General features: G+C 35.6%; 1 protein-coding gene across 7 annotated transcripts; it reads right to left on the reverse strand.

Moving 5' to 3' along the window:
* Positions 1-17222: 17222 nt before the first annotated feature.
* On the reverse strand, positions 17223-21454 carry LOC148014350 (uncharacterized). 7 transcript variants are annotated; one of them, XM_087666735.1, is made up of 10 exons: positions 21429-21454; positions 21225-21332; positions 20890-21025; positions 19722-19828; positions 19519-19599; positions 19320-19398; positions 19142-19244; positions 18872-18925; positions 17838-17910; positions 17223-17532 (listed from the first exon to the last, which is right to left on the reverse strand). In XM_087666735.1, the coding sequence occupies exons 2-10, from the start codon at positions 21324-21326 to the stop codon at positions 17365-17367; spliced, it is 903 nt and encodes a 300-aa protein (XP_087522861.1). In that variant the 5' UTR covers positions 21327-21332; positions 21429-21454; the 3' UTR covers positions 17223-17364. The 7 variants fall into 7 exon arrangements, 5 of the variants coding, with proteins under 5 accessions (XP_087522861.1, XP_087522862.1, XP_087522863.1 ...); XM_087666736.1 differs by lacking the exon at positions 21429-21454 and having other exon boundaries at positions 17838-17907; positions 21225-21401; XM_087666737.1 differs by lacking the exons at positions 21225-21332; positions 21429-21454 and having other exon boundaries at positions 19722-19839; positions 20890-21023.
* Between the last annotated feature and the right edge of the window lie 1124 nt (positions 21455-22578).

Genomic DNA, 22578 nt, shown 5'->3' on the forward strand with positions numbered 1-22578 from the left:
AAAAAATCCTATTGTTCATCTTTTTTTTTTTTCATTTCAATACATAGAATACAAGAATTCAATTTGTTTCCATCCATTTAAAACTCAGAGATCACAAGTTTAATGATGCTGCTTGCTTCTCCTCTCCCTTTACACTAAAAAATCTCTAAGTCTTTTAATCTCCCACATTTTTCACTAATATCCTCTAATTCTCCCTTGATCCTATTGTAATTCTCATTCCCTACATTGAACAATAGTCTTCAAGAATAGAATGATGAGGAAGGAGATGAGAGAAGTTATTGTTTGTAGCAAAATGATATTGAGATGATACCAAAATGCTATAGAGAATCCATCAACATACTCCTAGAATATGATGCCTAATTTTTGATGATTTTCTCTTTTCTTTCTCAAACTTCTTCTTCCCATGACATCCTTCTCCAACTTCTTGATTATCCCCTTTCAAATTTTAAGGTTTTCCCACTTAAACCAGATCTTTTTGATATCCTTCCACATCTTCGATGTATTTTTGACCCCACCCATGGCTTCTCAACCCAAATTCTATGCATGCATGCTAAATTATACCCGCATTTCTTCCCACCTCTAAAATATCCACTACTTCCACTATGAATGTCTCCCGGTATTCACCTTCTACCACTTACTACCTTTTTGCTGCCTAAAATTTTCCATCTAAAATATCCCAACTCTCTACTTCTAACTCGATCTCAGCATGATCAAATACGGAATTACAATCTTATTTTTATTAAATTTTTATGAAAAATATTGCATAATATAGAGGCAGAGCCCTTTAGTTTGCATGAGAAATAGTGTGAAAATAGCTCAAAATAAGCAGTCACCTCGATTCAAATGAAAGTTACTCTTGAAGATCCAACAAAAGCAATATGAAGTTTTTTAAGGCAAATCATTTCAAGATCAAGGAGTTCCTAAATGTCAGGTAAGCATAGCCACATAAAAGGAAGTTGCACATTATCAAGTTCCCACTATTCAAGTTGAGTATGCAAGGAAGATGTATTATGATGTCCTTCTTGCTCCCTTCTTGATGGTGGTTCTGGAGTGAATATACTTCTTGAAGAAACATATTTAGCTAGTAAGCAAGGAGAATTGCTTCTAGCCCCATTCCAAGTCAAGATGGTAGATCAAAGGAGGTTACAACCATTAGGTATCCTCAAAATTTAGCAAATCAAGGTGGCTAAGAATGTCAAAAATTAGGAACTTGTATAACATACTCCTTGGAAGAATGTGGTTTAAACTTGCTAAGCTATAGGACTAAGGGGATGACTATGTCTATATCTCCAGGGGACCCAATGAAATCATATTATCTACTTGAATAAGGTGATCCTAAAGAATACTTCCAGAACTATGGTAGCTCAGACAATAAATCTCCTAGATGAAGTTGAAGATGATGAGGAGGAATTATTACTAGAAATGCACTTTTTGAATAGCAAAATGTTCAACTTGCAGACCAAAGCCGGTCAAGAGTACAACATCTTGAAGGTTCTTTTGTAGGGCAAGGACAATTAGACTTTTAGGACAGATCAGGAAATAAGGGTTTTAAAGCGGTTTAGGACCCTAGAACCAATAATCTTGAAGTTGAGCAACAAGGTAAACCTAAAAATTAGCAAATTGTGGAGGATCATGGTATGGACAATTTTGATGTGTTGGATGAGGAAGGACAAAAGGCCATCATTTAGACTGAGCAAAGATATGAGCATACAATGAGACAATCTACAAGAGTAGTTGAAGGTGAAGTGCAACAAGAAGTTAACCTAAATGTGGAAGGAGATGCCAAACCTATTAAGGTCAGTATCTTTGTGGAAGAGAACTTCAAGCAAGGTCTTATCAAGCTATGCCAAGAGTTTTAGGATATCTTTGCATGGGACTTTACAAATATGAAAGGTTTTGATCCAATAGTATGTTAGTATAGGATCAACTTGAAGAAGGATGCTAAGCCAATCATCCAAAAGATGTACAGAATGAACCCAAATTATTCTAAGGTGGTCAAGGAGGAGATTGACAAGTTTTTGAAGGTTGGTTCCATCAAGCTAGTTAATGAAGTGACATGGTTATCTCACATAGTGTGGTGCCTAAGAAGAACGAGAAGATTAGGGTGTGTGTGGATTGCATGAAGCTCAATGCAACCACAATTATAGATCCCTTCTTGATTCTGTTACTGACTCTTTACTTAATGATGTAGTAGGGCATAAAATGTACAGTTTCTTGGATGGATTTTTTGGACATAATCCCATTAGGATGCATCTCGATAATATGGATAAGACTCCTTTCATCACAAAATGGGGAGCATATGTTAGCACTGTAATGAATTTCGGACTCAAGAATGGACCTCTTCAGTTTCAGGGAGATGTACACAATACATTCAATTCATACCCACTTGACTACCTTCATGAGAGTTTTTATTGATGATTTTTGTGCCTTGGTAGGAGGAAAGAGCACTCAAATCATCTTAAGATCTATTTTGAGAGGTGCAAAAAGTTTGGCATGTCCCTTAATCCCTTTAAGTTTGTTTTTGTAGCAAAAAGGATAGTGTTTTTGGGCAATAACGTGTGTGAAGATGGTATGGTTATAGATCTAAGAAAGATAGTAGTAGTACAAAAGGCCAAAGCTTTGACAAATGTGTAGAAAGTCATGAGATTCATTGGCCAAGGGAAGTGGCACAGTATATTCTTGAGGTATTTATCCCATATCTATTCTCCCCTTACCACTTTAACCAAGAAACATATGAAGTATGTTTGGAGGCAAGAGGAAAAAGCCTTTACTATTCTCAAGAAAATGCTTGTGGTAGCTCCAATATTATAGCCTCCTATGCGGGACTTATCCTTTCTTGTATTTGTTGATGCTTTGAACATTGCTGTGGGAGTAGTGCTTATGTAGGATAAGGTACTTGGCTTGTTAAGGCCCATATACTATGCAAGTAGAAGGTTAAGTATTACAGAGAAGAATTATTTAGTTAAAGAGAGAGAAGCACTTGGGATGGTTTATTCTTTGTAGAAATGGAGGCATTACTTTGCTAGTAATCAAGTGATATTTAATGTAGATCACCAAGCCTTATTGTTCTCGATCTGTAAACCTAAGTTAAAAAGTAGATTGGCTAGATGGATGTTGCTGTAACAAGAATTTCACAACAAAGTCATTCATACTCCAAGTAAAGAAAATGTAGTGGATTGATTATCTCAATAGGTTGAAAAATCATGATATTGAAGCATTTATTGATTAGCTACCTAATGGTGAACTCTTTGAAGTTTAGGTTGTAGATCTAGATTTATACTATGACCAACTACTTCACTTCTTACTAAAGGGAGCTATGCTAGCGCACTGTACAACTGATTAGACAAGGAGGTTGGTATTGAGAATCAAGCTCATTAGTGGTATTGACACCAACTCTACTTTAGTGTAGATGTAGCTAGCTATTACTGTTCATGTGTCGCATAATAATTAGTTGGTCAGACTTAGAGATGTTTGGTCAATTAGTGACCTACTTTCATACACTATATGTGTGACTTAGACTTAGTACCTTTTGTGTGTCACAATGAACGGATAATGGAAAAGAGAGTACATTGCTTTTTTTTCATGGTTCTAGTCTTTGTTTGTCTCTTCCTCTTTCTTTGAACATGGTATTAGAGTAGGGTTTCGTAGAAACTAGAGTGTTGAGGTGCGAACTGGATCTAACCTTTAGCCTGTGAAGAAATATGCTAAAGCATTGGCAGTCATATCCTCACCAGTCTGCAAGGAATGTACTTGAAGTTTCTCTCATCTAGAGTTGTCAAAGCCTATTGAAGAATCAAGAGGGGGTTCATTGGCATGTATTGGAGCTCCCTAAGTAATATTTAGCGTTGAATATTGACATTACGCCTTGTAGGACAATTCACGCTGAATGCACCTATTTTTTTTCAATATCTTGAAATTGATTGGGAGGACATCAAGTATTTCATGCATCTCGACATATGATATACTCTAGAAACATTGGCAAAGGCATTGATGACTCCCCAAGCATTGGAATCTTGGTTGGGAGCTCCACATTGAGTAGTTGTGCTTAGACATTGAATATATGTTGCAGATAGGGTGTTGTCATACACACAAGAACATCATATACCGCATTGGTTGAAGCTTATTAGATCTCATGTTAATGTCCATTAATGCCCAGATGATGCTTGGTTGTTTTAGGATGCCTTCTAAAATGCTTTGAGTGTTGGCCACTCTATTCTGAGGTGTTCTATTGCTTGTATGATAGGTCCATTGGCTACTTATTAATAACAAAGTGAAGGCCCTTCTTCATGTATACATGTTGAACATGCAATTAATGATGCTCATATGGATATGTTTTGACTCCTAGATGTTATAAAAAATGTTTGAGATGCTATGAGGTGCTACTAAGCTAAGGATACCTCAGTTATTATAGACTTTTTCACTACTAGTTATTATGGACTACTTGTCTCATTGATTGTGAAAGGGTTCATTGCATGTTGGCATGAGTTTCATGCATCTACTAATGCTCATATGGACATGTTTTGATGTTGGGATGTTGTGGTGATGACTGATATGTTTTTGAGCTGATTTGGACCTATGTTGAGCTCATTTTAAGTATCTTTTTGCTACTATAATATAGTTTATAATCAACACTCATTTGGACAGATAATCTATAAAGATGTTTGATACCAATCGAGTACTTCCAATGGGTGTATTGAATCTTTGGGTGTCATGTACATGTATGGAGATGTTTATGGGAGTTTTTGAATTGCATATTTAAACTACATTCTATATTTTGGAGCTTGGTTACACTACCATTTACTATGGTAAATACACGGTTTCTGTCTTAAGCAATTGATGATAATTGTAGCTACTACTAGTAAACTGTAACAAGTTTTTAGAGACTGTTTGAAGGCACTGTTATTGCCTAACTAAAAAGACATTGCATTATCTTGAATTGGTAGCATTATGACTAATGAAATAGGAGTTGATAACATCACAAAAATTGTGGGGGAGAAATTGGACAATAAGAACTTTTCTCTATGGACCTTAGAATGCAAAACTTCCTAATTGGAAGAGTTTATTGGGATTTATGTATTGGAGATGAAGCTAGAACAAGATTGTCAGATAGAAATCCTACTCTTGAGTAGTAGAGAACTCATAATAAGTGGATGGAAAGAGCCAATAAAATTCTACATTGGTTCTCCTTATGCATATCGGATGCTATGACCATGGAGATCATAGACTCCAAAGGATGCAATGATGGGAGATTCTTATGAAAAACTATGGCAATGTCACTCATGCATGGGAAATTTGGGTGAAGTAGTAGTTCAATAACATGTCAAGAAATGACAAAAGCATGCATGATTATACCACAAAAATTAAAATAATTGCAAATCAACTTGCTTCTATTGGATCAAAGGTCAAGGATGATGACATGATTATAATTACTTTGAATGGCTTGGGTAAGGAATACAAAGCCTTTGACACATAGATTTTGTAAGACTAAAACCGTTGATTGAGATGAGTTACTTGGATTACTACTGCATGAAGAAGACAAACTTGGTTTGAATATAGGTTTGAGTACCTCTTGAAGTAGAGATACTGCCTTTTACTCTAGTCAAAGCACTAGAGGTGGCAAGGCTTGTGGAGCATGTTGAGGTCACGATGACACTCAAAATGCTTATGGATAGCAATAAAAAAATATTTGGTAGAATCAAAATACACAAGGTTAAAGAGGATCAAGATCCTTTAGAGGGAGGGGAGATCACCTAGAGGCAGAGTTGGTCCTTGGCAGTCTCATGATTAGTTGAATAGAGAAAAAGACTTTCATTACTATGGCAGGTATGGACATATGGCAAAAGATTACAATAAAGAGTATATTGATATGAAAGCAAAAGGCAAACAACACGGTAACCATGCATCCTCTAATAATGCCGCTGATGATTAGTCAGATAGGCTATTTGCTATGACACATGTATTAAAGGGTATGCCTAAGCAAGGCCAGGCTGATGAAAAGTGGTATATTGACTAAAGTACCTCAAATCATATGACTCTACATGGAAAATGGTTTGATGAGATGACTACATGCTCTCATGGTGGCTATGTATATACTAGTGATGATATGCAACATGACATCAAGTATACATGTGTTATATCACTAGTCATTTATGATGGGAAGAAAAAGAGTCTGTATGATGTGTTGCATGTACCACCTATCACTAAAAAATTATTGTCTATTGGACAAATGGCAGAGCAAAATCTGCAAGTCAGATCTAATAGATATGGTTGTTTTATTGAAGAGGATGGAAATGGATGCAAGTTGATTGTTAAAGGTAGAAGGGATGGCAAGATGTTTACCTTGGATGCTACTATTCTTGAGTTAAATGTAGCCATGCTTGCTCATGACACAGGAGCAATTCGAAATGTGGAAATCTGGCATAAATGCATAAGCACATTGGACATGTAAACATACAACGAATGAAAACCATACAATAGAAGGATATTATACTTGGTTTGCCAAAATTTAAGTAGATGGAAGTTAGGACATGTATGCTTCACTTGCCAGTTTGGAAAGTAACCAAGACTTTCATTTGTCAGACATGTCAGAAATAGTACTAGACCATTGCAGTTGGTGCATTCAAATGTGTACCTTTAGTGGTGCAAGATATTATGTATTGTTCATTGATGATTTCAGTAGTAGATATACTTGGCTATATATTCTAATGCACAAGGATGAAGTACTAGATGTTTTCAAGGATTTTAAAACACATGATCAAAAAGAGTTTGGATGTTATATCTCATGCTTAAGATTTGATGGATGTGGTGAGTACGTTTCTTCTTGTGAATTTGACAAGTACTTGGTTTGAAGATGGCATTAAAAGACAGCTTACATACAATTATACACCACAATAGAATGGTGTGGTAGAGAGGAAAAATAGGATGCTTATGGAAGCTTCAAGAGTTGTGTTAAATGAGAAGAATTTACCAAATTATTATTTGGTTGAAGCAGTTGTAACTGTAGTATATGTGTTGAATAGAACTCCTACAATGAGTATTCATGAACTTACATTGTATGAGAAACTATATGGACACAAATCGGACATCAGCCATCTTAAAGTCTTTCGATGCATCACTTATATACATGTGTCGGATGAGAAGAGGAAGAAATTAGATCCAGAGGGTGCTAAGTGTGTCTTTATTGGCTATGCACTAGACAAAAAAGCCTATAAATGCTACAATTTGATTGCCCGTGAGACATTGGTTAGTAGGGATGTAGTGTTTGATGAGTTGGATTCATGGTATGGTGGTCCAAATGTGGTTGTTTCTGATGGACCAATAGATGGTACTCATGTTGAAATTCATATTATGGATATTACCATTGTTAATGGGCTTATAGGAGACAAATCCTCTACTGTTAGTCCATGGATAGCTGGATAGGTTGCTAGCATAGTCATGGTTCTATGTCCACTGATACGAATATGTCAATGAGAGGGAGATTAGATAAAGGGAAAGCACAAATATTTGAAGATGTTACTAGGCAATTTACTTATGGTTATCAGTCACCTGGCAATGACAGTCTTGATAGTAAAATTGGTATACCATCTGTTAATATGCCTGGCATTAGGCAAAGCAAGCATGTATATACCACCTCATCAGAGGGAATCACATATTGAACTGCAGTTAAGAAGGTAACAGAGAGTTAGAAAGCCTATTGATAGGTTGACTTATAGTGGGTATTTAGCCAGACACTTTGCTTACATGACTAAAGTGATGGGTCATAAAGAAATTACAAAGTTTGATGACATAGTTGATGATGGGAATTGGTGTGTAAACATGGATGAGTTGTGTAGCATTGACTAAAAATAATACTTGGGATTTGGTTAGATTACCTGAAGGCAAAACACCCATTGGTTGTAAATGGGTTTACAAGGTGAAATGCAAAACAGATGGATCTTTGGAGAGATACAAAGCACGATTGGTTACTAAAGAGGGCATGTGTATCAGTATGGTCTTGATTATAAGGAGACTTTCACTCAATTACAAAAATGGCAACCGTGAGAACTCTCATTGCTTTGGCAACATCTAAGGGATAGAACCTTTGACAAATGGATATCAAAAATGCATTTTTGAATGGAGATTTGATGGAGAAAGTGTATATAGAATAGCCTGAGGGTTAAGTTCACCTTAATTACCCGAATCATGTGTGTAGGCGCTGAAAAATGAACTTTATGGGTTAAAACAAGTACCGAGAGCATAGAATGCTTAGATTAGCTTGTATTTATAGCAACTTGGATTTCAAATAGGAAATGTAGATCATAGTCTATTCATTAAGTAGATAGAGACAAGTTATGTATTCTTGGTTATTTATGTAGATGGCTTGATCATTATTGGAGATGATGACCATGGTATTGTCAAAATTAAATCCGTGTTATAAGTGAATTTTAAATTGAAAGACTTGGGAGAGCTAAAATATTTTCTTGGCATTGAGGTAGTGACTATATCTCAAGGAATTTGACTGCTACAAAAACAATATGCACATATTATATGGTAATCAAGTATGGAATGATGGATTGTAAGCCCATGGAAACACCGCTAGATCAAAATGTAAAGCTTGGAGTTGATATTGGCAAGGAGATAGAGAATGCTATAATGTATAGGTAAATGGTGGGTAGCCTGATCTATCTTACAATCACTCATCCTTATCTCATTTATTCAGTGGGGCTAACTAGTTAGTTTGTGCAAAAGCCATGCAAACCTCACTTGGATGTAGTTAGGCAAATTCTGCAGTATGTGAAGGATACTTCTAATAATTATGGGCTATTTTATGAGTTTGGAAAGCCACTTGATTTGATAGTATATATAGATGCTAATTAGACTAGTTTTTCATATGATAGATGATCAACCAGTGGTTATGCTTTCATTCTTGAAGTAGTATAGTTAGTTGAAGCAATAAAAAGTAGCCTATACTTTCTCTCTTTGAGACAAAGGTAGAGTATAGAGGTGTATCCTTAGCTACATGTGAAGAAATAGCTCTCAAAATTGTTACATGACTTGGGTATATAGATAGACAAGAAGGTCACATTGCATTGTGATAACATGAGTAGTGTGATGTTGGCTAGCAACCTAGTTTACCATGCTAGATCAAAGCACATGGAAGTTCATTATCACTTCATTAGGGAAATGGTACTTGCAAGAAAGATCGATCTACTTCATGTGAAGACTGAAGACTAGGTAGCTAACATCTTTACCAAATCACTTGGTAGAGATAAGTTTGTTTACTTTAGGGAGCTACTTGGAGTACAACAGTTGACGTGAGCTTGATGGGGAGTGTTGAGAATCAAGCTCATCAATGGTATTGGCACTGACTCTACTTAGGACATTTGTGGCTAGGTATTACCAGTCATGTGTAGCATAATAATGAGTTGGTCATAGGTAAGAGGTGTCCAGTCAATTAGCAACCTACTTTCATACACTATATGTGTGACTTAGACTTAGTACCTTTTGTATGTTACAATGAATGAATAATGGAAGAGAGAGTAGACTACTCTTTGTTCATGGATCTAATCTTCATCTGTCTCTTCCCCTCTCTTTGAACAATTGACACTTAAGACTAGATCATTTCAGGTTATTATGAATACACTGTACAAAAGAGGAGTTCATAACATACTGAGGGGGTGTGTGCTTGAATATGAATAGCCAGTAGTCCCTCATGAACCCATGCTAGACTCTCAAGTGGTCATTTTTTCTAGGGAAATTACAAGTAGGAAAATTTTACAAGTTGGTTTATGGTGGCATATTATCTTGAGGGATGAGGACCAGTATGCCAAAGAATGCCTATAAAGCTTGAAGGAGAGTCAAAATCTTGATAGGGATAGGATGCAAGATCATCTTGTGTTACCTCTTGAAGTGTTTTAAAAATGGGGGATAGATTTTGTTGGACCTATCAAGCCAACTCCTAAAAGAAAAGGTAACCAATATAGTTTGGTTTGCACTAATTATTGAATTCCCCACAAAGTTGGTTAATGATAGGGGTAAGCACTTTTTGAATCATATCATTCAAGAATTGATAGCTAGGCACATGATTTTACACAAGAAGTCTACCTCATACCATACTCTATATCTTGAAAAAGATACTTGAGGATAATAGGAAGGATTTGGATGTCAAGTTGGACTCTGCATTATGAGCATTCAGGATAACATACAAGGTGACAAGGGACTCACATGCTTCAGGTTGGTGTATGACTTGAGGTTGTTGTGCCAATGAATTTTTTGGTTCCTAGCTTGATAATTGATGTAGAGCACATGCTAGATCTTGAAAAGATAGTGCAACGCAGGCTGGGACAACTTTTGAACTTGGAAGAGGACAGGGTGTTGGCTACCTATGTTTTAGGAATTATATAGTCCAAAAGGTAGGCATGGGTGAACACACATGTAAAAAGGAAGATTTTTGAAAAGAGGGATTGGGTTGTGGTGTACAAATTTTGACTCAAATTTTTTTTAAAAAATTTGAAGGTTAGGTAAGCTAGTCCATTTGTTATCTTTAAGGATATTGGAAATGACACATTTTTATTGCATAACTTTAGCAAAGGACATAAGACTGTCTGAAGAGTTACAAGCTTATGAGAGTGGTATGACATTTGGCACAAATGGAGAAAAGATTTAGTTAGACTTAGACTTCACACAACCAATGGAACATGAAAGCCTTTGTTTTTCTTCTTCAACATCATCTTTGTAGGTCTAGGTTACTGTTAGAACCATGACACATGCCCGAAGATCACTTGAAGATCATCTACGTGCAAGATGGCTATGTCTAAATGAGCTAGGGATGATTTTGAAGATGACAATGATGCTGATTATGCCATTGAGGAGAAGCAGAGATCATAACCCAAGGAGGGAGAGGTAACACCTCTAATAATGCTCACATTCTCCCTAGTGGAACAAATATGGTTACTTCGTTTGTCAATTTAGCACTTGCACTTGATGTTAATGAGGTGGCACATCGAGCATGGTTAGAAAGAATTGGACTATTTGCATATGCTTGTTTACCATGGAATAAATGGGTTGCTAATGTACATGTCTCTATTGAATTAGATATACTTTGGCAAACTAATGGTCAAATTTCAAGGAAAATGGACTTGACAGTTGGAGATTGTGAGTCATGTCTTTGCTCTTCCCATGAATTCTAATTCGGCATCTTGGAGATGCTCAGAGAGGAGCAAATGCATGAGGCATTTGGGGACCACATAGGGCCTATAAATGTTTATGTTATGAAAAAGCTTAATGCAGGTCAAAAATTACAACTCCGTTGGTTTATGGAAAAATTCATGCTCTTCATCAAGACTAATAGTATTGCATGGGAAACTTTGGAATTATCTACTATGGTGAGAATGTTAGAATGCCCAATTGGTCAAGTTTATTGTATGATAGGTTGAGTGTTGAGATTAGAGTATCTAACTTTAGAAAGTTGTTTCAAAAATCTAGGATGGGTTGCTTCTTAGTTACTCTCCATGAGTATGCTAGATCTTTATATCCTTAACTTGCTCATGAGTTTCTATTGAAGGCCAACTATAGTGAAATTCAAGGCAATGTGTCAGATGTGGATTCAAGTGGGGATGGCCAAGAGCAAAAGGACAATGCAGATGTAGAATCTAGGCAACAGGTGTTGATGCAACTAAAAGCCTATTTGATAGAGATGAAACTAGGTAGTCTATCTTTAGGGATCTTACGCATGTGGGATGTGATGCTATTTATGTGAAGAAAATTCCCTTTGAGTTTGGATTGGACTCATCCATGGATATTATGAAAGAGTGTAACTTGCATGGGGATAAATAGGTTGATGAGATTCATGCAAAGAAGAAGGTTAAGATTGGTAAAATCAGGATGGGTCACATGCATGAGAAGGACCCGAGAAGGATTAATTGGAACATTGTGGTTCTAAGGCAAGCAATCTTCATGCAAAATGTGATATTCCTACTTATACTCATGTGGATGCTATTGTGCGCAGTGTTCCATCTACCTCTGTGACCTTTGTTGCGTAGGGCTTGACATTCATTGGTATGCCAGATGTATTGGAAGTCATGCATAAACTTTTGGCTTATCTACAATAGTATGATATAGATAGTGCCATGAAAGGAGCAATTGTAAAAAACTTGCAAGAATAATTAGTTTTGTAGTAGCAAAAATCTGACAGTTTAGCACAACAGCTATAGGAAAAGCACAATGAGTGTGATACATGAAAATTGTAGCATGCTAAGAAGATTGTAGAACTACAATAGGTGATTGACGGGGACAAGATGCTTGCTATACTTTTTGGCAAGTGGACTTATGAGCTTTAGTTGAAATGTTTGAATGAAATTCATGTAATTATGAACAAATATATGCAATTGTAGGTTGAACATAGGTTGCTACTAATAGATTTAAGCAATTGCAAGTTGTGGAAAAGTAGATATTGTAGGACATTGAGTGGATATTGATGTAGTTGTAGTGCCAAAATTTGATGTCCATGACATAAGAAATGACTTACTAGGTGAAGTGAAAAATGCATGGGAGATTATGGCACATAAATTAATTGGAGTTATTTCTTGACCTTATGAAATGCTGAAAGACTCTTTTGTTTTAGTGGTGATTAATGCATCTTTGTTGTAGGAAAAAAACACACATAGAATTTAGGATCTTGAAACTACATGCGTGGAGTTGAATGCTAAATTGGTTTGCCTTATAAGCTAAAAGGAATAGTTATGACTACATTGCTTGTCTATTGTAACAAAGGGAGTTTAAGAGTGTGGATAAATATGTAGAGCTCAAGGAGGTTCTAAATGAGGTTCATGAGGAACTGAAGGAGATGAAGCTTCATTCTCCTTGGGTGGTAGTGGTCATTAATGGGTTATTGATGTGTCTCCATGCATGGACATTATTCCTTATGTGCCCAAATAATACACTATCTAATTTCACCTTAGTTGTATTTTCTGTTTTGTTTCATCATAGTTAGTACTTTCATTTTGCTCACACTTAGGGCCGGTTATACAACTACAAAAGAGGGCTTTGAATATCCTAGAGGGGCTCTACTCACTATTGCTATGTGGGGCTTATCAAGGGGTGCAAGATCTCTAACAAGGTATAATTGTGTTCTCTAGGTTAGTTTTACTACGACATGATACTTACCTACATGTGTGGATTGGATTCCTGACTGTCCCAATCATCCATAAGGCTATGCTAGGTGTTGGGGCTTGGACTACACCATTACTTTATTATTTATGCATACATATAGGCACTTGGAATCAACATGTATGAAGCGACCCTTGTATGCCATGTGACTTCATCTGAAAGGGGATGAGTATCTTGATTACTTCAGATTTATATTTTCATATTTTTTATCACGAGGAATGCAAAGATCTTTAGGATAGTACCCAGATAGGGTTGCTAATGTTTGATTCTTTCACTCTGTTCTTGTTTCCTAAAAGTTAATGTTGTCTATGATGCATTATTTATTCAAGAATAATCTGATTGCTATTCTTCAGGATAGTAATATTATGTGAAGAATTATGATGTATTCTATATATATGTATATTAGCCCTAAAAAATAAATATCAATTATGTCTCACATTACATGTATGTTCTTATAAAGTCCCCTTATAGCAAGCATGGTCTAAATGCATCATTCACTTTCCAATATTAATCAGAGCAAAAGAAAAATAATGATCTTTGGGTAGATGGTTTGTTGCATCTAAATGACCCTCGCACTAGGCTAAATCCAACATTTAATTCCACTTCTTCGTTGCTCACTTTTGTTGGAGATGGTGAACAAGATCTACTAGGTTATTACAAATTCTAGGGTAGCAATCGTCAATTGCATCAATATTATCAATCAATTTTATATCACACTTATTAATCTTTGTTACAATCCTAGGGGTCATTAAATGTGTTGCAAAAAGCCCTTTAAGTCAAAGTGCATAAACTTGAAGAAGAATTGAAGTAATTCAAAGACAAGGAACAAGAGATGGTAAAGGATATGCAATGAACTTCGACATTAGAGGAGGAGAATGCTTCATTGAAATCATGTTTGGAGAAAATGGAGAAGGATAAGAATATTGTAGAAACAAAGTTGCAAAGATGCAAGCAAACGCCCATGGATTATGACAAGGAAAGAAAATATCAACTGCTAATAATATTGTCAATATTTATTAATGGTGAAGCACAAAGTGCAAGTATTAAAGTTCATGATCTCCTATTGACTAAAATGAAATTTAGAAATAACTACATTTCTTAATAATGTGTGCCTTTTTAAAATGAACTTTTTTAATGATGCCAAAGGCCAAGGTGAGGATCAACAAATTGGAGTTTCTAAAGGCATTCTTAAAACGTAACCATTTGATTGCAATCTTGAGAGATTCTCGACCTCGAGCCCTCCACCTTGTTGCTTTGAATGAGGTTCTTATAGATGTTCTTAATAGCTTATTAGTGGAAGAAGTTTAAATGACATGTGATGTAGCTAGGGTTAGTTGACAAGGTTACGAGGCCATATACAACATGATAGCAAATACACTAGCTCACAACAAGACAAAACATATGGTCTTGCCTCATCCATTTTGTCTTAGATCCATGAAACAAATGCGAAATGTATCAATTGGAGAGTCAATCATAAATTATTTTTTCATCATGGAATGAATGGAAGTAGAAGGTAGTAAGCTCAAAATTTTTATTTCCTTCAAGTATGATGAGTTCAATGATGTTTTTGTTTACTTAAGTTGCAATGTGCAATGGCTCATTTTTACAAGGTGCAATGCACAAAAGGTATTGACTTGTGATATAATATTAACAAAACATTCCAATGCACTCATTTTGTAATATGCTTATGATTTAGTAAGGATCCCTCTACGAAGTGACCTCTCACCACCATCAAGGTTGGTCCAAACTCTTCGAGGTAGCAAAATCAACCCCCCTTAGTAAAGGGATCCAAAGCTAGCATTGAGGGAGGTCTAGAATGCTTTTCTTAAACCCTGTGGTAAATTTGGTATATAGTTTTGATTAATCCAATCAACTTCCTAAGTGTATCGAGTAAACTTCTATGTACCTTTTGCAAATACAAGCACTTCTTTCTCAAGAAATAACTCTATACAAAATGAGGCAATCAAAGTAAGGGTGTTAAATTACGGACCATTATTTCCAACTTGGTCTTAACCCCCTTTTGGATTTCTCTTATTTCCCTTCGAATTCTCAAAGTTCCCTTTCTAATTTGTCTTCCTTCATTGGATCTTCCTTTGGTTAGTATTAATTTTTTTCTAAATTTTTTAGTGCTTGCTCATAATCTTTCCCAACCTAACCTTTGTCAAGGTTGGTCAATGGACCTTATTACAAATCTTGACTATCTTTCTATACTCCTATGTGTTGGGACCTAGTTAAAATTTTATCTTAGTTTGTGGAAACCAAGTCTAAACCTTCGGATCTTGATTGTTTTCTTTGGAAGCTATGTAAGTCAACAAGTGAGTATTTTTCCTAGAAATTTTAGGCTTCTATTTTTCTCGAAAGAAGAAAGATTGTATTGTTTATTCGGTTGCTTCACGATCCTAAGGTTTGTATTTTCACTTTGTCATGTTGTCAAAGTGAGTTGATTCGAATATCCTAGGTTCTAATAGTTACTTACATCATTTCATAATTTTTCAATAGTAGCTAAGTTTGTGATTTAATCATTTCAACTTAATTAACAACAGAGGAATTTTATCTATTAAAGAAGGTATTTCAAAATTCCCTGATAAAGAAGGTATTCCAATTCGATAAGCTTAATGACCTGCTTTAATTTTCTTAATTTACTTTTCATGATTTATAAATAGTAAGAAAAATATTTATCTATGTTTGCATGATCTATAAATGCTAAGAAAATATTAATCTAGGTCTGCATGACTTATAATTGCCAATAAAATATTTCTCTATGCTATTACTTGATTTCTAAATTGTCTTAGATGTTTCTAATAATCCTTTCTAAACTGAATTTGATTGATTTATATATAAGCAACTATTCAATGCATTATGATGCTGTATAATCTATTCCACCTTTCAAAAAATCTAAATCAATGGTTCTTACCTATTGAATTTATCATATTTGAGAACTATAAATTCTTTATCAATTATTGAAAAAACTTATACTTACATTCCTAATCTTATATTTGATAAATTTAATTCTCAAAAGAAACTGAGAGTGCGATTGTGTATTTTCCACGTTCGCAAAAATCACATTTGTAGCTCTCGTGCTTTCCACTTTAGAATACCATCTCTTCGGGCCATCATGAGTAGGAAGTCTATATATGCTAGCTTCCAAATGACAGTCTTGATTAGAAGCCTTGAACAACTAGAGGGTTTCTTATGAGATGGAAATCTTATGAAGAGGAGTTGTTCCACGGATATTAGAGGCAAGATGGAAGAAGCTTCCATATGTCAAAGAGGTGCTTCTTATGTGATGGTTTTCGATGGTGCTTGTCTCCTCTTGCCCTTCTTCTCAATCCTCCTATCTTCTTCTCATTCTCTCTCCTCCTCCTCCTCCTCCTCCTCCTCTCTCTCTCTCTCTCTAGGACAATAACTAGCATGCAAAGAATGGAAATGCTTAAAGAAACTAGCCTTGTCTTAGCTTTAAGCTTAGGATTTATAAGCCTTAAGCCTTAGTTCTAAGGCTTTAAATGTGTTATTGGCCATCACATGCCTATCAAGAGGAGGTTATTATTCATTGATTCCTAGGCTCATTCTTGTGGCTAAATTTTCCCCATACTTTGAGTTCGCTTCAAACAAGGATGATATTGATGATGTCGTCGATTAGCTCAAATGGCGATATGAATGAGAGGAGGCGGCAACATTCTTGCTAACATCAACGAGCTTTACCAGTCCATCGACTAGTCTATTTGATTCCCTGTTTAAGGTTTAAATCCTTTAATCTTTTTCCCTTAATCCCCCCTTCACACGTAATTTTTTTGTCAAGTTGTTATAAGAGCTTTTTGTATAAGATATCTCCAAATAAAATCTAAAAATTCTTGTAAGCTATACAAATAGGCACATTTATGGTTTTTTTGCTACAAGATTAGTGTGAAAACCCCCAAACTAAAGTTTAGGTTGGTCATGGATTTCATTTAATATATAAGTAACTATTTTGATAGATTGTACTTTACAAGACTTATTTTTATGTTGTTTAACTCAAATTCTTTTTAACATTTTTATGTGGTTGTACTTTTAATCATAAAAGGCAAAGTCTTGTGCTTACTTTATAGGCCAAAAATACATGCTTTCACCCATCTATTATTCTATTCTAGCTTATTGATCTCAAGTATATTTAAGATATTAAGGATCTTACGAAACACAACCCTTTTTTTCATATGCTCATATACAATTTTTAGACTTACCTTAGTTGACTTTGTCTCTCATGTAATCTCTACACCTAACCTTATGCAACTTATCTAGAAGTCTCTCATGCAATCTTGAAGCTTGATCATAATTGCACAAGAGGTTACATCTTAAGAGATTACAATAAAATCCATCGAATGTAAGCCCTATTATATGAGATAGGCCCCCCTGTAGAAGTGAGCATTTGTTTTCCACTCATGTCATATATCTTATAGAGTGATATAAGGTGTTCTTGAAAGTTCTATGGATTCCATTTATAAACATCCTACAAGTGTTGTTTCTACTTTCAATATTATCCCTTTACAAATATCCCATAGGTTATTCATACATCAAATCTGCATGTTCACTAGTTGCTACTTTTAATTATTGTCCATTTCTAAATATTCCATAGGAAAGTGTTAGATAACTAGATTCTCTACATGTCTAAACCCTCTATATGACTTTTTAAAAGGCATATATAGAAAAATCCTTACCTGCAATTTTCTCATGAATGAAATACACCCATATTCTATGTAAATCTGAACGCCCTCTTGAAGTGTCACCCTTCTATATGCAAAGAATGTGTCAAATGTGGATCCCTTATAAAAATCCCTTCTATTAGATGCACATGATACACTTAAAAACTTTTACCAACAATAAATTTAAACTATTGTCATAAAAGTTCGTACATATATCTTCAATACATCAATATGTGATAGAATAATGTTGTCATACAATGTACTACATACCAAGTACAAATATCCTTAATATATTAGTTTGACCCAAAATGCCACCTCAATAGGCAGTAAATTTTGTTAGCATAAGTTCTCAAAAGATTGTACAAGTTGATTTGGAATATGATAACATGTTTCTCAATTTCTTGCAAGGTACTGATTGTAATGGATATACTAGACTACAAGTGTAGCATGTTGGAAACATTTTAGACCATAGATTCAAGTGCTTCTTAAAATAATCTTTGTAAGAAACTAATACTTCATATATGCTACACTAATTCCATGGTATGTTTTAGCTCATACAGATATTTTTTAATCCTTAACAATGCATTTGGGGTAAAATTTTTGCACTTTTATTAACATTAGTTTAAAGTCCAGCAAACTTCATTACACCTAATGGAAAATATACATAATTTGAGGGGATTTGAAATTTCATTGTTATTGGTTTTCTTCACACTATTATTGAGTAGTTTTGTGATGAGAAATTGAATGAGCTTAATGCTAAAATTGAAAGAGTAGATATGTGATGAGAACCTTTATCTAGTTCTATTAACATGAGTAGACATGTGATATGAAGTTGATTGAGCCTCATATCTACATCTTTATGTTTAAAGGGTAATGCAAAATTAATAAAAAATATATTGAAGTCTTTTTCAAAGTAGTGTTTAAATGTGCTTTCATGTTGTGAAGAAATTTAACCAGAAATGGGACATTTTAGGATGAGAAGTATTTATCTAAAACTAATACAGTTTGTTGAGGTTTAGGGTTATGATATGAGAGGCTGAAGTGTTGACCTGATAGTATGAATTGTTGGTGGTTGGGTGGGTAAGGCCAATCCATCTCGAGCTCTATAAGTACCTGAAAAGAAGACCTATTATTAATCATATCAACTTGTTATGGGTTGTTTGTATTGGTACAAATAACCCATAACAACTTATAAATATCTAATAGGAATTACATGGAAGTTACAATTATAACATAATGCATAATACAATTATATGTGAACAAGAACTTTAAAGCATACAACAAGCTCATGTAGCCATATACTAGTACTTCTCTTTTACATTGGTATAAATGCAATCGCTTCTCTCCTAAAATGTCTGTCTTGATCTGGAAAGCTTCTTTCAGCACGTGATTTCCATTTCCTATCAAACTTGGCCACCTCATCTATAAAATGAACATATTGTTCAAATGTCAGCATGTCTAATTAGTCATTTGTTGTATTGCCATGTGAATAGTTACCTTTTTCTAGATTGTGCAATGTTTCATGTTCTTGAATTTGTCCTGAAGCAATATCTTGTTCGTATGTGATCGAGTGACCCTAATTTAAAGATCCATGTATCATGTTAAAATGAGATTAAAATGCTATGTGGTATGATAAATATGGTAGTTTGACTTTAAATATGAATATAAATGCTTGAAAAAGTGAGAAGTTAAACACCTTATCTCTTAGACCTCTCAAAATACGCATTGTGTGCTTTCCTGTATTTGAATCATGCTCTTCGAATTGTTCCTCCACAATCTTTTGGTAGTTGAACAAATATTGCATTGCATGTCAATGTGATCATCATAAATATTCCAAGACCATAGATGGGAAAACTTAGTGAAGGGTTTCTTGTCTCATGAGACTAAAGTAACTCTTACTCCTTTGGGCTCAGCTCTTCTTATTGTAGAGTTAGCATAGTAAACTCCTTCAGGGCCATCATATTGCATGGAGGAGCAAAATAAGCTATATATGCGCTCGCATTGATCTACTTCATGGCTTAAAGAATAGGTAAAAAATTAGAAAGATATTTAAAATATAATAAAACCCATATCAAATTTATAATTAAGTTTTTCCTTTTGAATTTGTGAGAGTACAATGCGAGACTATGTCTAACTTCAATAGCTAATTATTTAAATGTTATTTCTAACCCATAAATTCATACATTTTTGGTGGAGGTGAGTATATTCATATAAGATAGGTTGAGCTTTAGTGGAGGTTTTCACTACAGTTGGAGAGAGGTGTGTGTGTGTGTGTGTGTGTGTGTGGCGCACTCATTAGAGGATAAAAGAGAGGAAAGAGAGGGCATGCACATGTTTGAATCTCTAAGAGACAGGAAAGACTAGGGATGAACATGTTTGAATATGTAAGAGATAGGAGAGACTAGGGATGAACATGTTTGAATCTAGCATTGAAAATATTAAAAATTAATGTGTAAATATTTATTAAAGTTCAATCCCTAGAGAATTATTATTCCCATAACCGCTCATAGAGGCCTTCCTTACATTCCCTTAAGCTAGTAACTAATTATGAAATATGTATCATGTGTAAACTTAGAAAAATAATTATAAAAAACTATGAATGAATAACCACCACCAATTAGCCATGTGTATGTGAAAAACACAACGAGGTCCATTTCCACTCCATCCTCTCCCACCTATAAAGTTTTCCACATGTAGCACTTGCTCACTAAGAATTTACACAAAGGTCTTTAGAAGTTTGACATTAGTGCACTCATCCCTATGCTTTACCTCCTCTCCCCAAAGAAACTAGTAGATCTTAGCCTTCTCTCTTGCTGTAAGAAATAGTAGTCTTGTTTAGAGTTTAGAGAACCACAAGTCGCTGTAAGCTTTCTTTTGGTACATGCCTATAGTTAATAAATGAAGTTGAAGTGTTGCAAGGATCAGGGTGGCATGATGAGCTATTGTATGATACTAAAGAAGGAAAATAAATTTAGTAAGCAGACACACACATGCATACATATATACATACATATATAAACAAATCACTAGGTTATCAACCTAGAGACTTAGGTCAAAGCTTACTTACTTGATGAGGTGGAATAATTAGCGTGGGGAGGAGGAGTGCGGTAGTGTGATCTGATGGGTGATGGAAGCCTTGTCGCGGGGGAAGGACTGATGAAGCGGTGCTGCTCATGTGGAACGTCCTCGATTCGCATGAGATCCTGCAGGCGTACAAGGAAACGAGCAGCACTGAATGTCATTATAACACAAGAAAGGAGGAGGAGGAGGAGGAGGAGGAGGAGGAGGAGAGCATCACGATTCTTCATCATCGATAGAGTATATTCGATTTTTCATGAAGGATGAATATCAGGGTCAGAGATAATTTGCATGGGGACGATAATTATGAGTATATTCCATCACCTGGCTATATGAAGACGGTCGCATGAAGACAAGGCCGCCGTGGAAAGGATCGTGATAAAGTATATCGTCTGCATGTGAGCTGGAGGAAGGTGGCGCCGCCATATATACCTGGTTGGATAATACGTATATGTAAGAAGAAGAAGAAGAAGAAGAAGAAGAAAGGGGGAGCGGCGGGGCGCAGAGAGAGAGAGAGAGAGAGCGCACGAGCCAGAGCCAGCCTCAAACGGCACAATCCGCATGGCCGCATCACGCCTCACGCAGTACCACGCGTTCACACCGGATGTATGTTTGTGAGTAATTTAGATTATCATATTTGAGTGTCTTTTATTTGATAATCACATTTGAGTGTCTTTACACGTGCGGCTATAGGAAGTACTTTTTAGGCACGCCCTATGCCCATTGTTCACTTTCATTGCTATTTTTTAATTAGCGCCTAAGATGAAAATAATAATAATAATTTCTTTTTTTTTAAATGCTAGCATATGTCCTTTCAAATCTCGGCAATTTTCGATTGTGGGAGAGGTGTGGAATGAAAAGATACGATGGTGCTTAGTGGGCAGGAAGCGCAAAACGGATACGAGAGAGAGAGAGAGAGAGAGGACTACCAGTACCGATCCAGATCCACACATACCCACTTGCTCATCATTTCATGCATATGATATAGCTTGAGTGGCAAGAGTAGCAATCGAAGACGATGAGTAGTATGACCAAGGCGTGCATGCATGATGCCCACACCACAATCCTTGTGTTGTGGGCCGCAACAACTAGCAATACCATGTTGTCCTTAATTTCATCATCTATCAAAGGCTAGCCATCCTTACCCCTATAGGCCAAGACAGAGATGAGGTCTCGCTCAAAAGAGGTACTTCCCTCTACAAGAATCTCCTCATCTTTCTCAAAAGAGGTACTTCCCTCTACTCATCTCTCTCAAAAGAGGTACTTCCCTCTACAAGAATCTGGCCTCCTCTCCTCCAACCATATATGGAAGGCCATGGATAATTTCGCTTAGAGCCAATTACTAATGACTCGAAGGGTTAATAATTTCAAAATCCAAAAAAGCACCCCTCTAAGGTTCCTAGTCTCAGCCAATTGATTCAATCCTGCAACCTATTTTAGGAGAGGCTAAAGATCTACCTTCACACTCACGTACTAGCTACTGATAATAAATAATGTTTTTAATAGTATAATCTTGTTAATTTAAATTTTAGTCATCCTTGCTTGTAATGGGTTGGTCAAGTCACAATGATTGACACGTAGGGGCTTGTGGCAAGGGCCCCTAGGTAAATCTATCTACATTCTATCTAGAAGCAATGGTTGATCATATGGCATGGTTGTTTTTGTACTACATCTTTAA

Source organism: Lygodium microphyllum, chromosome 25 (genome assembly GCF_053477565.2).
Source record: "Lygodium microphyllum isolate KBCC chromosome 25, Lygodium_microphyllum_v1.1.10, whole genome shotgun sequence".
In the NCBI taxonomy this organism is placed as follows: domain Eukaryota; kingdom Viridiplantae; phylum Streptophyta; class Polypodiopsida; order Schizaeales; family Lygodiaceae; genus Lygodium; species Lygodium microphyllum.

What these genes read in the sequence shown, in the direction of transcription:
- LOC148014350 (XM_087666735.1), bottom strand. Translation starts at nt 21,326, where the DNA reads ATGGCGGCGCCACCTTCCTCCAGCTCACATGCAGACGATATACTTTAT. An exon ending in GACCGTCTTCATATAGCCAG is followed by an intron (nt 21,026 to 21,224) that starts GTGATGGAATAT and finishes GTACGCCTGCAG; the next exon opens with GATCTCATGCGAATCGAGGA. An exon ending in TGAGAGGTCTAAGAGATAAG is followed by an intron (nt 19,399 to 19,518) that starts GTGTTTAACTTC and finishes TCTTTAAATTAG; the next exon opens with GGTCACTCGATCACATACGA.